The sequence below is a fragment of the Leiobunum rupestre genome, chromosome 10 (genome assembly GCF_980474605.1).
Source record: "Leiobunum rupestre chromosome 10, qqLeiRupe1.1.hap1, whole genome shotgun sequence".
Classification (NCBI taxonomy): domain Eukaryota; kingdom Metazoa; phylum Arthropoda; class Arachnida; order Opiliones; family Sclerosomatidae; genus Leiobunum; species Leiobunum rupestre.
Window position 1 is genome coordinate 23,925,061 of NC_143393.1, and position 15,442 is coordinate 23,940,502.

At 38.5% G+C, this 15,442-nt stretch overlaps 5 protein-coding genes across 6 annotated transcripts in view; 2 read left to right on the top strand and 3 right to left on the bottom strand.

Moving 5' to 3' along the window:
* Positions 1 to 6,815, bottom strand: part of LOC149925122 (oxytocin receptor B-like) — a 29,568-nt gene extending 22,753 nt beyond the window's left edge. Inside the window, exon 1 of the mRNA XM_090160619.1 lies at positions 5,678 to 6,815. Within this exon, the coding sequence (XP_090016745.1) occupies positions 5,678 to 6,713 (1,036 nt within the window). The 5' untranslated portion in view covers positions 6,714 to 6,815. The remainder of the gene's footprint in view (positions 1 to 5,677) is intronic.
* A 1,759-nt stretch (positions 6,816 to 8,574) lies between these two features.
* LOC149925123 (NADPH-dependent diflavin oxidoreductase 1-like) lies at positions 8,575 to 10,462 on the bottom strand. The gene has a single exon (XM_090160720.1). It carries the CDS (start codon positions 10,372 to 10,374, stop codon positions 8,620 to 8,622), a length of 1,755 nt encoding a protein of 584 aa, XP_090016846.1. The 5' UTR covers positions 10,375 to 10,462; the 3' UTR covers positions 8,575 to 8,619.
* Positions 10,322 to 11,529, top strand: LOC149925124 (ciliogenesis and planar polarity effector 2-like). Its single transcript, XM_090160721.1, has 4 exons — positions 10,322 to 10,819; positions 10,883 to 11,010; positions 11,074 to 11,213; positions 11,281 to 11,529. The coding sequence occupies exons 1-4, from the start codon at positions 10,594 to 10,596 to the stop codon at positions 11,477 to 11,479; spliced, it is 693 nt and encodes a 230-aa protein (XP_090016847.1). The 5' UTR covers positions 10,322 to 10,593; the 3' UTR covers positions 11,480 to 11,529.
* Positions 11,343 to 12,314, bottom strand: LOC149925125 (transmembrane protein 107-like). Of its 2 annotated transcripts, XM_090160722.1 has the most exons (5): positions 12,063 to 12,314; positions 11,924 to 11,991; positions 11,755 to 11,855; positions 11,522 to 11,686; positions 11,343 to 11,452 (listed from the first exon to the last, which is right to left on the bottom strand). In XM_090160722.1, the coding sequence occupies exons 1-4, from the start codon at positions 12,150 to 12,152 to the stop codon at positions 11,523 to 11,525; spliced, it is 423 nt and encodes a 140-aa protein (XP_090016848.1). In that variant the 5' UTR covers positions 12,153 to 12,314; the 3' UTR covers positions 11,343 to 11,452; position 11,522. The 2 variants fall into 2 exon arrangements, with proteins under 2 accessions (XP_090016848.1, XP_090016849.1); XM_090160723.1 differs by lacking the exon at positions 11,343 to 11,452 and having other exon boundaries at positions 11,459 to 11,686.
* Pink1 (PTEN-induced putative kinase 1) lies at positions 12,244 to 15,437 on the top strand. Its single transcript, XM_090160719.1, has 7 exons — positions 12,244 to 12,837; positions 12,904 to 13,063; positions 13,131 to 13,503; positions 13,575 to 13,741; positions 14,440 to 14,570; positions 14,637 to 14,876; positions 14,933 to 15,437. The coding sequence occupies exons 1-7, from the start codon at positions 12,364 to 12,366 to the stop codon at positions 15,227 to 15,229; spliced, it is 1,842 nt and encodes a 613-aa protein (XP_090016845.1). The 5' UTR covers positions 12,244 to 12,363; the 3' UTR covers positions 15,230 to 15,437.
* Positions 15,438 to 15,442: the final 5 nt, after the last annotated feature.

Sequence of the window (15,442 nt, forward strand, 5' to 3'; positions counted from 1 at the left end):
AAACTTGGTTGGCGAGTGGAGTTTTGCGTCGAGTTCAAACTTTGTTGGCGAGCGGAGTTTTGCGTCGAGTTCAAACTTGGTTGGCGAGCGGAGTTTTGCGTCGAGTTCAAACTTGGTTGGCGAGTGGAGTTTTGCGTCGAGTTCAAACTTGGCTGGCGAGAGGAGTTTTGCGTCGAGTTCAAACTTGGCTGGCGAGCGGAGTTTTGCGTCGAGTTCAAACTTGGCTGGCGAGAGGAGTTTTGCGTCGAGTTCAAACTTGGCTGGCGAGAGGAGTTTTGCGTCGAGTTCAAACTTGGCTGGCGAGCGGAGTTTTGCGTCGAGTTCAAACTTGGCTGGCGAGCGGAGTTTTGCGTCGAGTTCAAACTTGGCTGGCGAGCGGAGTTTTGCGTCGAGTTCAAACTTGGCTGGCGAGCGGAGTTTTGCGTCGAGTTCAAACTTGGCTGGCGAGCGGAGTTTTGCGTAGAGTTCAAACTTGGCTGGCGAGAGGAGTTTTGCGTCGAGTTCAAACTTGGCTGGTGAGAGGAGTTTTGCGTCGAGTTCATACACACGTTAACCGGTGAAGAAAATGACTCGTTATCCTTAAAAAAAGCCTCTTCTACTACAAAATAAGTCAATTTAAATTAATAAAGATATTTAATTTTAATATTATTATTTAGTTTTGCCAGAAGTAAATGAACCGAAGTTATCGAAATAGCGCTCAGAATCGGAGGGCGTTTTCCTTATGAAAATCGAGTCAAAATAGCTATTTCTATGCATAAAAAATGGTTTCATAAAAACCAAAACCTTTTTTTTCGGCCTAGGAGCGCGCAAAATTTAAAATTTGACGTCAAAATTTAACTTCATAAGGAAAACGCCTACAACATGGGGAATATAGCAGTCTGATAACTTCGGCTAATTTACTTTTGGTTTTGCGAAATAAAAAGGATATGTACAAAAAGTATTTGATTTAAATATTTGTCTAATTTGTCATAATTTTTCAAAACTTAGCCAACGGAAACGTTTGCGTGGCCAACACGTTGTGAAAATATTTTCTCCGTTAACAACTTAACACCGAACAACTTGGTTTGCGACTCGTGTTGAGCAACAATATTTGGCAAAAATGTTGGCTGGTGCGAATTGTCCTTATAGTTTGTTTACCATGGTGCTTTTCGGTTAACAAGTGGAAACGCTAAAATTGTAATTGGAACGGACTGATCCGTTACTCTTAAATTTTTCGTTATTCTGTTCAAAAATTATGTTTTAATTTTTCTCATCGTACATCACCCCGTTAATGCTTGGTTTCCACTACCACTAAGGCGTAATTTCAACTTCGGTATTTGCTAAAGTTTTAACGCGCTTAAAGAAAAATGCATAGGACGCGTGCTACCTGGTGGATACTAAGCTTAAAACTCTTCTTATACATTATATATATATATATATATATATATATATATATATATATATATACCGCACGTATTTCTTATCCTAACTACATAAAATGTCAAAACTACCCTGTGTAGGAATATGTACTATGTAATAAATCATTTCCCCGGTGAAATAGTTTTAGAAACTCGCTATAAAATGAATTTTATATTTTCTTCCAAAAAGCATTTTGAACAATCAGCGGGAACCTGTTTCAAGCGATGTACATCAACAGTATTGGGTGCTTGCTCGTAGCCATACTGTTAAGAAACTGTTAAAACTATGAGGAATGTTAAAAATAAGAATTAAAAGTTTCAAAACTAAATGCTAAAAAGATAAAAATAAAAGGTTTTCTTAAAAAGAACCACTGTAAATTGGAGAAAACTAAAGCATTGACTTTTCGGACGCCGAAGCGTTCACCTTGTAAAAAATAAAAGTCCTCAAAAATAAAGCTATATTTCTCGGTTTTAAATAAACTCTGTTTCACCATGGACAGTAAATTAAGAGGACAGGTTTTCGATACCCTTCCACAGTGCATTTTATTTCTCCCCGCGTATCAATCAGCTCTAGAGACTCCGAGGGAGTCTTTCAAGGTCGCTTGTACCACGTGATCTTAAAATTTCAAAATGGCAATCTAATGCGGTTGATATTGTTACGTAATTTTTGGCGCTTTATATTTTAGTAAATTTTAATTTTGGTTTTTTAATTCAATAAAAACTATCAACTGATATTTAGTATATCCTTTTTTCGAACAGTATCGTCCACTCTTAGCGATACTTGTTTTTTTTTTTTTCAAATAACCTTGGACGACTCCCTTAGTGTGATTGGTTTACGAGGGCTAAAAACCAGGCTTTTTACCGATCCTCTAAAATCTACTATCCATGGTTTTACTAGTTATTTCACCAATTCGATCAAACGATAGTTTAGTGGATTGTTTCAGTCCGATTCGCTAAAATCAAACGCTCTCCTAAAATTAAAATTTTTACGGGAAGAAATAAACCGAAATTCTTCACTACGTCATAGCTAATCCCCGCCTTGAAACGTCGGCCATGACATTATGTCGCAGATCGTGAGGCAAAACACCACACGATCCTACAAAATAATAACTTGGCGACCATCGACTTCTTAAACGAACACAGCACACAACCAGGGTTGGACATAAGGCCCTAGTCACGGCATTTGACTACTAAAATTAATCGAAAACTGGGGGCTCACTAGTCAATTTGACTAGTGGAAAATTTACCTAAATATTCATAAATACTGGCGATTATGGCGTATCATAAATTAATAATAAATAATAAATAAATTTATTTAAATAAATAAATTTATACGATAAATTCATCATTCATCAATCCCATTTTATTTACAAAATTACAACATTCTTGTAGAAAATCAAGAGTTGAGAGACTCCACTGCACCTCATACAAGTTTTGATTCAGAATGTCTATCTCAAATTAACGCGTCATTTGATGATATTATCAATGAAAATATTTGAAACTAGTCAAAGACTCTAATTCGTGGAAAAATTGTGATCGGCCAAAGTCATGTAATTCAAGTTATAATAAACTCCTATTTTAATTCTGACGGGTAAAGCGAAATGTTGGCTGTCCTTAATCCTTATTGTTTTTATAAAACCATTTTTACTACTACAATAAATTAAAATAGGAAGCTCAGGCTGTTACGTTACTTCTGATATTACGATTTCCCAAAAAAAATCCTTTATAAAAATCTTTTATATTCTAAACCCCTGGTATTAGATATAAAACCCTAAAAATAATCAAATTAAACCCTTATAAAACCAGCAAATGCCTGGGAAAATTGTATACATTTAAGGCGATTCATGTCCTCTGAAGATAACAAGCTAATATTTTCTTTCCGTTTCTAGATTTGTTAGAAAAACTTAGAATTCGCTCCAGTAGATCCTATAGAATGGTTTACAATACAATGACACTTCGTATTATACCAACACTATTAAGCCAGGTTCACACTTACACCTAAAATCGCTTCGTTTTCAAAACCACTCTGAGAAATCGCTTCGTGTTGGTTCGGGAGGCAACTCGTCCAAGTCGAAAACGACAAGGCGGGCAAAATAAAATTGCTCGTATTTTCCAAAATAATGGGAATAAAATTCTAAATAATGATTAACTAATTGCTTTGGGATACATTTTAGCAAAATTGTGACACTTCCTATTCTTCACATGCAAAAGTTTTACTGAGAGCTATTCACAAGACAGTTTGCATTACGGGCTTGGTCGCCGTTTTGCGTCCGCTTGCTAACGCGTCACACGTAGCCTTTGACAGCGCCTCGCTAGGGGGAGATTTTCTTCTTGGTATGGCGTCACTCCGTTACTAGCTCTCAGTAAAATATTCCCTAAAGTGACAAACTTATGGAACAATATTATAGACTTATGGTTTTAGTATTTTCCAATTCTGGTCATAATTTGAAATGGCGTTAAGCCTTGGCTATAAGCGAACCGTGGTGAAGCAAGAATTTTCATCGGCGCGCGGTCAAAACTAGAATTCAAACCGACCTAAACTGGGTTTTCAGCTCTAGTGTGACCGTGGCTTTAGTGACTGCATAACTATACCGTGACTAAAAGGTGGCTGCGGAATAGGGGAGTACAGGGGTACATTTTATCCCCCACGGACCGTTCGTGAAGTGGGCCCTTCAAACATGATAGCGTTATAGTTGTTAAAGCAGGGGCGGATTAACCCTTTCGGCGCCTTTAGGCACAGAAACATTTGGCGCCCCTTGGCATTGTCTTGAGGGTTGGTCAGCTAAGTAGGGGCGTATAGGTTTTTAATAAATAAATAAATATATTTTAGTTTCCCCAAACGTTGTTGGTATTTTTTTACCTTTTCGGCGTTGTTTTAAGTAGGGGCAAGCCAAATACTTGGACCGTGGGGCTTTATCAAAGTTTTGGCGCCCCTAGAAAAATGCCGCCCTAGGCACGTGCCTACTTTGCCTAATGGTTAATACGCCCCTGTGTTAAAGCTGAGGCCCTTTGTCTTCTGGCAGCCCAAAATATTAGACCCAGTCCGCCACTGATTTCAGGTGGGGGTACAATATATGTAGTTATATCCTCCAATTGCCTTTCAAAAATTTCATAAATCACATTTTGGTCTATAATTTTCTAAAACCCTCAAAAATAATAATTATATTATGTTCCTATAATTATATAAATTAAGAAAGTGGTTTAATCAACATACAAGTTTAGAAAAACTAACAAAAACTGAAATCATCAACGTTTTTGGTCGTAAGTCGCTATTTCCTGCCATTTAAACGGATCGACCAAGGCTTAGTGAAAATTCGATTGCATTAAAAGTAAAAATAGCGCTTACTTTGACAAAATATGGATGAATTATTAAATCGGAACGTAAAATTGGCTTTTACAAACCTCGCTTCGTTACTGAAGCTAGTTATTTTAGAATTTGAGACTGAGCTCGTATTTGTCGCCATCAGACTAGCCTGGCAGTAATTTTACCGACGAGGGAAAAGGGAATTAACGAATTTCCTGCTCCGAAACTACCAAAATTGCAATCGCTCCGCGACCGACTATCATTAATGGAAATCGTTCAGTGGCATACTTATGTTTATTACACTACTTACAATACGAGCGTAATAGTAAAAAGTAAAAACTTCTGTCTCATTGAAAATATTTAATATAATTTAATTCAAAGTTTTATTCGTAGTATTTATATTACATTCTCGGTTTCCAGTTGCGGATGTTAAAGATTGCGCTTCCAAACCCATTAGAGGCTAATTTATAACAGTTATCTCATTCGAGGGAAATATGCTAAACTTTAAACTATTAACATATTAAATGGCCTACGAGTGATAAGACTAAACTAATACAAGGGGGCATAAAACGTTTTTTGCTTTATCAGTCGAAAAAAGATAGTGGTTAAGCGGCTTAACCACTATATTTTAATAACATATTCTGGTTAATACTAAAAATAATAATTTTGCCCTACAGTAGAACTCGCGAAATGATACTTTAGATTGAACTAAATTGTTATAAATATCAGTTTTGCGACGGACGGATGGACGTCGAAATTTTCTCTTACTTTTTATCAACATTTTTCGGACACAGCCTATATTCCGGGGCACTCCTCTGCCTAAAAATGTTGGGACTCATCACCTCCCCCCCCGAAAGATCCTGCGCCACTGGCAAGGCGAAAGGATTCCCATTGCCTAAGCGGGTTAGACTAGCGAATAGAACTTTACTTCGGGCATTTCGAAGGGTAAAATTTATTGGTTTCATTCGCAACTTACCAGGCAGGGGTGGTTTGAAGACCAAACAAACTTGAGCGAAACAGAATGGTGACCAACACAGAAAAAAGCAAATGACGACGGTCAAGGTCAACCTGATGGTCTTAATTTTAGCTTTGCTAACGGGCGCTTTGAGCCTCTCTCCTTTGGTGGAAACTTGACCATGGTCGCTCACCGGCGTATTGATCGAATTTGAGTTGGAATTCTTTCCACCAGCCACCATAATGACCAACGAGTCTCCGGTATCCTCCTTGACCGGGTCACTCTCGGACGGGATCTTGTTGTCCATCCCGACCGACAAGGTAGCCAAAGGAACCATATTGTGGGTTTGGCGCTTCTTCTTGGTTTTGACGCTCCTCTCATACCTCCAGATCATGCCGCAGATGGTGCCGTAACAGAAGGATATGATGAAAACGGGAATGACCAAGATGGTGATGACGAACCACAGCACGTAGGCTTTTTGACCCCAGGGTTCCCAGAAGGTGGCCCAGCAGTCGGTCACGGTCGAATCCGGCTGGACCGTTTGCAAACTGAAGATGAAGGGTTGCGGGATAGCGAACAGGGCTGCCAAGATCCACGCCGAAACCACCAACAGATTGACGATGGAAAACTGGTCTCCGCGGTTCCCGAACGACGGTTTGGTCACGGCTAAATACCTGTCCAACGCCATGCCCACCATTAGAAAGGTGGATAAATAGAGAACGAATATTTGAAAAAACTTGACGCAGCGACACAGTTCGTCCCCGCCTTGAAAACGATACGTGATGTCCCATATTAATTGCGGCAACACGTTGAGCAACGCTACCAACAGGTCGGCGATGGATAAATGGGCCATCAGTAGGTAGACTCTAGACAGGGGTCGAATCGTTCGCTGTTGCCATAACGCGATTAGCACGAAAGAGTTTCCAGCCAGGGCGCAAATCATCACGAAAGCGAGAATGGTTATTTCCACGATGGCCAAATCCTCGTCGCGAGAATCGTGTTGCGTCGAAGCCAAATAACCGTCCAAGTCTGAATCGTTACTGGCGTCCAACACCATTTTACCCAATATTCTCGGCTCAACTTTATCCCAAAGTTTTATTAAAACGTCGCGAATTTAGGTTTTCACTCGCGCCAGTGATGGAGAGGTCCATTTCGCTTCACTCGCGGCTCCTCTAATAGAGCGCGGAGGATGGAAGCAACTTTCCCCAAATTCTCTCTCTCTCTCCTCTTCCAGTTTCCTTGAGCGAACTTCGGTGGCGCTCGCAACGTAAGCCAGTATCCTCGCTAGTATGTAGCGCGTATATTCGATTTGTTGTAAACTAAACGCTATACCTGTAGGTCATTCTCTTCTCTGTTGAAATAATAACGTTGGAACGCTCTCGTCAATATTCGCTCCCCCGCGTCGTTTTAAATTCATTTGACACCTCACTTCCGGTAATCTAATTTAATGTAGCCATTACAGACTTTTATTTAAGTTGTTAAGGTCAAAAGCAACTTGGCGACTTAACATAATCAACGGTGAATACGATTTTAATTAATAAGAACCCCCTCTCTTAATACCAAAATTTAATTAGTTTCGCAATAGGGAAAACAAACACAGCCCTCTCTCTTAAATCTCCCCCCCCCCCGCGTTGTTAATTTTCCTGACGATTCGGCTCTCCCGCGGCGCCTCGAAGCTACGCGTTGGAGTCCCTTTTACGGGAGCTATTTCTTTCGTTAATTTTTGAATTAATTAAAACACGGGTTGAATAATTAGTAACCACTATGGTACAATTATAGTATAAGGTATCCGCCGTCATTTGGTTGTTTATTTAATTTTTTTAAACAATCGCTGGATAATACAATTTTATTTAAAATAAACCGCCGCTTTTCGAGAAACATTTCAATTTCCAAAAATTACGTTATACTCTCCAATATAGGTAGTATATAGTATAGTACACGACGTTAGTTTTACTACTTTAGTACTTATCTACGTAGTTTATACGGCGCATTTTTGGTTGTATATATACATTTTAATATATAGTAGAGTACACGACGTTAGTTTTACTACTTTTGGACCTATCTACTATTTGAAATTTGTGTTATAATGCTATTAGGGGGATTTGGGTGGGGTAAGAAGTCCCATTATAATTATTTTCTTTAAAATAATATTATTTTCGGCAACAGAGTAGATGCGAAACAGAGTAGATATAAGCCGAATAAAAGCAAACAATTTTACTCGTTTGAGGCTCCTCAATGTGTAGGGAAGTATTAGGCTTATTTCACGAACAAAATCTGCTGCTGTTTACGTCACCTCTATCTTCTACCTTTGCATTTACTCTGTAGTCGAAAACGCGCTCGAGCTACCTAATTATTGAGTGTAATTCCGCGTCGTATTAGTACACGAAATTCATCAATATTTCACGTTTACCCTGGACGCCATTTTTTGCAACTTCACCTTTTCACTCGTTTTTGGCGCCAAATGGCCGCCGTCGTTCCGCCAAATGCGTTTACCCTGGACACAATTTGACTCCGAAATCCGCAATTTCTTCCGTGCATTAAAACGGTTTATTTAATAATCTCCCCCGCCCTTAAAACCCCCTTATTCCCCGGGCCCCGTTATTAAATTTTTAGAATTGCCCCGAAAATATGCTATTTATTCCACTGACGAATATTCGTTGATTTTTTTCATTATCGTCTAAAAACGGGTATTTATTAGTCGTATTGCCCACTGCACTAAGAATTTTGGAAATTTCGTACTCTACCTATATTGGAGTGTATAACGTAATTTTTGGAATTGAAAATACAACTTCAATTCTCGATGTTTCTCGAAAAGCGGCGGTTAATTTTAAATAAATGGTTTTATCAAGTGATTGTTTAAAAAAAATTAAATATAAAACAAATAGGCGGCGCATACCTTATACTATAATTCTACCACAACTATATTAATTTATTTTTCAAAGTACAATTTAGACACTACAATATTAAGCCCATACTTCCAATTGCAATCTTTTTTCGCGTTCGAGATTTTTAAGATAAATTTGAGCCTCTGTTTCAGTCATTCCTCCGCCGGTGATAAATATTTTGACGAAACTATTTTGCACGTCTTGCGGCATTTGTTTGGCGTTTCCCGCGATGTAGATCCAAGCTTTTTCTTTATCCACTAGCCGCCATAACAGGTCTGTCACTTCGGAAATTTTGTGTTGGACGTAAATCTTATTTTCTTGATCCCGCGAAAAAGCGCAAAACAGCGATACATCTTTATTAATTTCGTGAGAAATCCATTCTTGTTTGCATAAGAAATCGCCGTCGCGGTTGCGAAAACCCAAGAAAACCGCGGTGTTTTTTAATCCGTTTCGCGTCCTGTCTTGAACCAAGGCGCGGAAGGGGGCGCAACCAGTTCCGGGACCGACTAGGATCACCGGGACGTCGTTGGCCGGCCACACGAAAGTACCTTTTTTGACCCCAATTCGAACCGAGTCACCTTCTCGCAAAGTTGACATGTAGTGAGAACATAGTCCCAGACGAGGTTTCCTCAATCTGGTGTAATACTTCACCACCGCCACCAAAATGTGGATTTCGTTTGGATAAATTACCGGGGATGACGCAATCGTGAAATGGCGGGCTCTGATTGGCGGGATTAAATCGAATAAATATTCGAACGGAATGTGAGGAGTAGTTTCCGTAAAATCATTTAGAATTTCTAGTACGCTTCTTCTCGGGCGATTGCAATACGCGTATAAATCCTCCTGTCCCTCTGGGGTGCAGAAATCTAGCAGCTTCTCCTTCTCGAGTTCGCTTGTACTAAAATGACGCAAGATTTCGAAAAATGATCTTTTGGGAACGCTTTGGATATCGAAATATTTTTCCGCCAACTCCCTGACTGAGCAGCTTTCCTCGAAATATTTTGGAATGCGAGTATCAGCTTCATTTCGCGATTTAATAGCGACTCGGTTTTCGGGTGCTACTTTTAGCAGTTTCAAAAACTCTTCCACGATTTCTTGTCGATTTCTAGGTTGAATTATAGCCACGTCACCGCATTGATAGGATAAAGGTGTACTGCTTATATCTATTTTCAACAATCTCACATCCTGAAAATGAGTTTCTGAAGTTTGTCTACTGTTCGAAAGCACTCCAGCTACGTTTAGTTTTGAATCCATAGTGAAATTGACAGGTTTGGTAGATTTTTCTGACATTATTTCGACAATGTACATGGATGGGAGAGCAAAATCATCGCTCAACGGTGTCAGTTTAAATTCCTTAGGATATATTGATTTTAACTGGTCCCAAAGCTGTATCATCCAAGGATCAATAGCTGCATCTGGTCCCAACTCGTGCTGATCATCACCCAAAGCTAAATCCATAATAGGAACAGCACCTAGTTGTTGTAGTCTTTTAAATAGTCTCCTTGCAACAAAGTTGAATTTGGAATATGAAGAGTCACCCAAGCCAATTACAGCATATCTAAGGTTTGAGAGGCTGTTTGGTGGCAAACTCTTTCGAAGCAACAATTTCCAGAACGTTTTCATGTTATCCGGTTCTTCCCCTTGGCCCATGGTGGAACAAATGAATAGGGTACACTGTTCATGGATCAGATTAGCGAACGGGTAATCGTCCATAGCGTTCACATTAGTGCGCAAATGACGCCTTTTCGCTGCCCAACTGATTCTTTTGGCTAAATCTTCCGACGTTCCGGTTTGGCTTCCGTAAAGGATCGTAAAATACAAATTTTCGGACATTTTGAGGTGAAAATGCTTTGGGAAATGGGTTGAAACGTCGAACTGACAAACACACGCACATGGGTGGTTCGTAGCAGACGATGGGCCGCAAAATTTCACAATTGATTTATTATCAAAAGTCGTAAACAGATGGCGGCTGAAGCGCGCTAATCAGCTGTTCTCCGATATTTCTGTCATTTTTTAGGCTTTGAAAAACTTAATTTCGGTTTCATATTATAAATGGAAACGGTTTTTCGAAAATGTGGTCATTCCCTTGAACTAATAAAGCAGTTTAACATTCCAAATGATAATTTATTAGGTTTGTTAGAAAGACCAAATTTGCCTTTATCTGTTGACGAGTTAAAGTATCGTATTTACGTCGCTGGTCAGCCTGGAGTTGGTAAATCAACATTTGCTTCTTGGCTCGCTGGATTAGATGTTTCTGCTCAACAGGGTTCCACCTTAGGTAAAACGTATTTTTACTACATTTAGTAGTTGTGGTAAATAAATAATAACAATATTTGTTTAGGAACTCAAATGATGTCCATCTATTGCCCTTGCGAATCAAATTCAACACCTAAGAAAACTTTATTGTTTCATCTAGATGTATGGGATGTTGGGGTTCGGGGTCGAAAGCAAGGAAGCGAGCTATTGCAAGTGTGTAGAGTGATCTGACATTCTTTTTTTCAAGGAATTTTTTCTCATTTTAGTTGGTTTCAGAATTGCCCTGAAAATGCAGATGCTGTTTTGATCATATTTTCATGCAATGATTTGGAAACATTTCAAAATCTGCCAAGAATATTTGCGGAATTTCAAAGTCATAAAGAAAATAAGCCATTTTTCCTAGCTGGAGCCATGGGGTAAAATTTTTATTGTAAATAAACAACATTTTTTGTAATAACTATATAATTATTGATGATTAAATAGATGGAGTCTGGGAGAAACATCGGTAGTATCTCATCAAGACATAGTAAGGTTTGAAATTACATGGAAAATCCCAGTTATTCGTATTCCAGTATTGTCCCCCACGGAAAATCATTCAGATCATCGTAGAAAAGTTTTAAGACTTATTTGTGAAGGCCTTTGGCACCGTGATCAGCTGTTAATAGAACAAGACACAGCTTGATTTAATATTTTGACCATCTCTTGGGAATGAAAAAAGCTGTACCTCAAGGCTTTTTCTTCAGTAACAAGACACCAATTAGAATTACAGTTTCAATCACAGCAGGAAACACTGAGCAAAATGCAAATATCCACCAAAATGAGATGATAGGCCATGAATCGGATGCGAAAAATGCCAAACTAATACTAGCAGCAGCGTGGCATGTTATTGCTGAAAAATGAGGAGTCAGTTGAGAGATTTTTCTATGGTGAAAAATGAAAAAATAACATTCAGCCTACACAGAAGTGCTTGTGATGAGGAAAACATGGAAATTCCAGTGAAAAAGCTCATAAGTTCATACACCAGAAGAATGAGGGAGATAATTAGCCCAATTAAAAGTCTGAAATCAATATACACGTTTTAGAATAAAATGTTTTTTCATGTTTGCCAATAAAATAATTTGCACACTCTTTGTCTTTAGTTTTAATTTCAATGTCATTTTCACCCCAATCATGGGAAGCTTGAACATTTTGTTCCTAAAATGAAATAATACCTAATTTTAAACACATTTTTTATTTAAAATATAAAATTTAGTGGTAAACTTAACTCTTGCAAAAAATATAGTGAGTAATATAACGAAGTGAGATGTAATCGTAAGGAAACGGGCGGGAATTAAAGAAGAAATTTCATTATTCATTTCAAATTTTACACGTGGTTACCAAGTTAGCGTAAACAAACCCCTGTCAATTGCGTTGCCGTGGTTACGGTCAGCTGATTCAATTTGACCTTTAAACTAGTCCAGTGTTGCGTAGTTTTGCTATTCGTTGTCTGGGCCTTGCGCATATTGCGTTCGTTATCATGAGAACTGAAATTTGGTATGAAATTAAGATTAATTGAAATTAAAACAAATGAAGATTACCCTCGTTAAGTACGTTTTTAAGAAGGGGGTCGCAAGATCCTATCAATGTACGGAAAAAGGGCCGCCACTTGTAAAATTATTTGTGAATCATTGGGTTAATTACGGCAAGGCCTGGTTTCGTACTTTTGTCAACGAAATAAGCACTCGAAGTCGAGTAATAAATGGGGGGAGAGCGGTTTTACAACAGCAAGCTCAACAACTTGCCAGTCAAACTTCAAATTCAACCAGAATCGCCGCTATCAAAGGCGGAGGTCGCAGTAGCCCAACATGGAAATCATTGGTCAGTCAGATGGTTTCCAAGTGCGGCACTGAATCCCTCGCCGCTGATTTACGTAGAAATGCAGCTCGGCAATTGATGTTTGGAGCAGGCACTAGTTTTGCCCTTCTTGGTTTTGGATTGGCCAAAGAACCTTCACTTTTAACTGAAAAAGACGAACTTGAAGTTGTTTGCCAAGAAATTAGAGTAAACATTGCTTTTTGCTATTGGGAGAGGCCCTTGATTTATTCTATATTTAATTGTTAAATTTAGGAAGCTTTTCAGTTTACGACATCCCCAACGAAAATACCAGATAATATTTCGATTAGCAACACAACGATTTCTATAGCGGATCTCGAGTTAGGAAAGATTATAGCGAAAGGGTGTAATGCTGTTGTATATAGTGGGAAATGGAAACGTTCCGAGACCTTGGGTAACTAAACCTAGCATTTTTATAAATGGGCTTTAATTAAAATTTTTCAAAATATTTGAATTTTTAGAGTCCTTGGTCTCTGAAACGGAGATTTCACCTCAAACCACAGTTTCTAGTGGCTCATTTGGTGACTATGACTTAGCAGTTAAGATTATGTTCAATTACGATGCGGAATCAAATGCTAGTACTATATGGCGTGCGATGCATCGAGAAAGTATACCAGCCATGGCTGGATTTTTACCTGATCCTCAGTCGATACAATGGCTTAAAGACCAGTTCAAACTTCCTCAACATCCAAATATTGTTGATATGAAATGTGCTTTTGCGGACTGGGTACCTGCGTTACCCGAGGGTCAACAATCTTATCCTGATGCTTTACCTGCTAGGCTGAACAGTGAGGGTTTGGGCAGAAATATGACCTTTTTCTTGGTAATGAAAAGGTATATCCTAAAACATTCGCAATGCTAGACTAGTGAAATAGTTTGATGTATGGGATATTTTATTCTATTAGATATTCTTGCTCTCTCCGTGAGTTTTTACAAGATCAAAAAGTGGAAAGTCCCAGAGTATCTATTCTGTTGTTAGCGCAACTTTTAGAAGGAATTGCACATTTAGTGAAACACAAAGTTTCTCATAGAGACCTTAAATCAGATAACATTCTTCTGGACCTATCATATGGTCTGATTTAGTTTCTTCTGGAAAATGCATGGATTATAGAGATAACTGAGTATTCATCTTCAGGCATTAATAACATGTACCTTTCCAAAATTTCTTTTGGAAGTAAAATATTGCTAGGAAAATACTCCATATACTAACTTTCTAAAACTATTATGGAATAAAATTGGTTTATAAGTATAATTCCATTTTTTTTTTAAGTGGTTAGCACTTTTGCCTCGCAGCAAGAGGAGCCGGGTTCGATCCCAGCTTATGGCACTGGGTGAAAACTCTGAACCACTCCTTCCGCATTGAGTTTGCAAGTTCTCTCCCCACTGGTTAATGGGGTTTTCCCCCGAGCTCTTCGGTTTCCCCTTCCATAAAAACTTGTTGAGGTTAATGGTAATAGTTAATGTATGGAGCTGTTGGCTCGGGTGGCATGAAGGGCTTGCCACCACCCTCCTACGTGTTGTAAACCAGCCACCTGAATTAATGGCTTTAAAAGTCGCTTGATGACTTACACCTAAGGTGGTGCCTTAGGTATTAGCCTAGCTTATTATTATTATTATTAATGCAGTGTACCCATCCACGGTTTGGTTCAAATTGATAAGCGCCTTGACCCAGTAAAGGTACATGCTTAATTTTTATGGCCTGGATGGATACTTCTCTTGTAAGAAATATATATACTTTTAGATATACTAATTTTTCAAGTATAATTCTAGGTCCTTCGTGTCCTCATTTGGTTATAACTGATTTTGGATGTTGTTTAGCAGACAAAACCAATGGTCTATTACTTCCTTTACAATCTGACGATGTGTTTAGAGGTGGTAATTTAGCATTGATGGCTCCTGAGGTTTGAAATAAAATTCTTACATACCTTAATATATTTAAAAAAACTAACATGATGCTATTACTACAGGTTGTAAGTGCTGTTCCTGGTCGAAGTACAGTGATAAACTACCATAAAGCGGACTTATTTGCCGCTGGTACTATAGCTTATGAGATATGTGGTGGAAAAAATCCTTTTTATAAAGGTTCTACCCCCTTTCACTTGGAAAGTGGCACGTTTACCGAGCAAGACTTGCCTTCTCTACCTTCCCATCAACCTACTATAATGACGAAATTAGTCAAGGATATGCTGAGACGAGACCCTAAAAAGGTGATTATTTAAATTTATTAAATCCAATTTTTTTTTAAATCATTGATTTAATGCAGAGACTTGATGCAGTTGACGCTGCTAACATTTGCCAGGTACTTTTACACGCACCACCTCAGTGGTTGGGCAGTGTCTGTGAAGCTGATCCCAATTTTGAGTCCAAATATAATATTGCATCCCCTAGTGATAATGAAATCTTGTTGTGGCTAGTAGCTTTAGCTGGTGTTACTTTTTATTATCGTAACGCAGCGGTTGAAGATGATGCTTCTCCCGTTGAACAAATGTTAAGATCACTCTTTTTATCCAGAGTCAGTATTGATCAGGCGAAACAAATGCTTTCCTATATTTGCAATTGAAGTGTATATTGTCTATCCAGTTCTATTTAGTCGTAATACCAATAGGTTGTCATATATTCTTGAAGTGTTTATTAGAAAATAGTCTGGGATAGTTTTGGGAAGTTGGTTTTTCCTCTCTGATTTTAGATACTCTAATTAAATGTATATTATTTGAAATCTCGTAGATACTATTTGGAAAAAAAATAAACTTATTTTTAGAAAGGAAACACATTG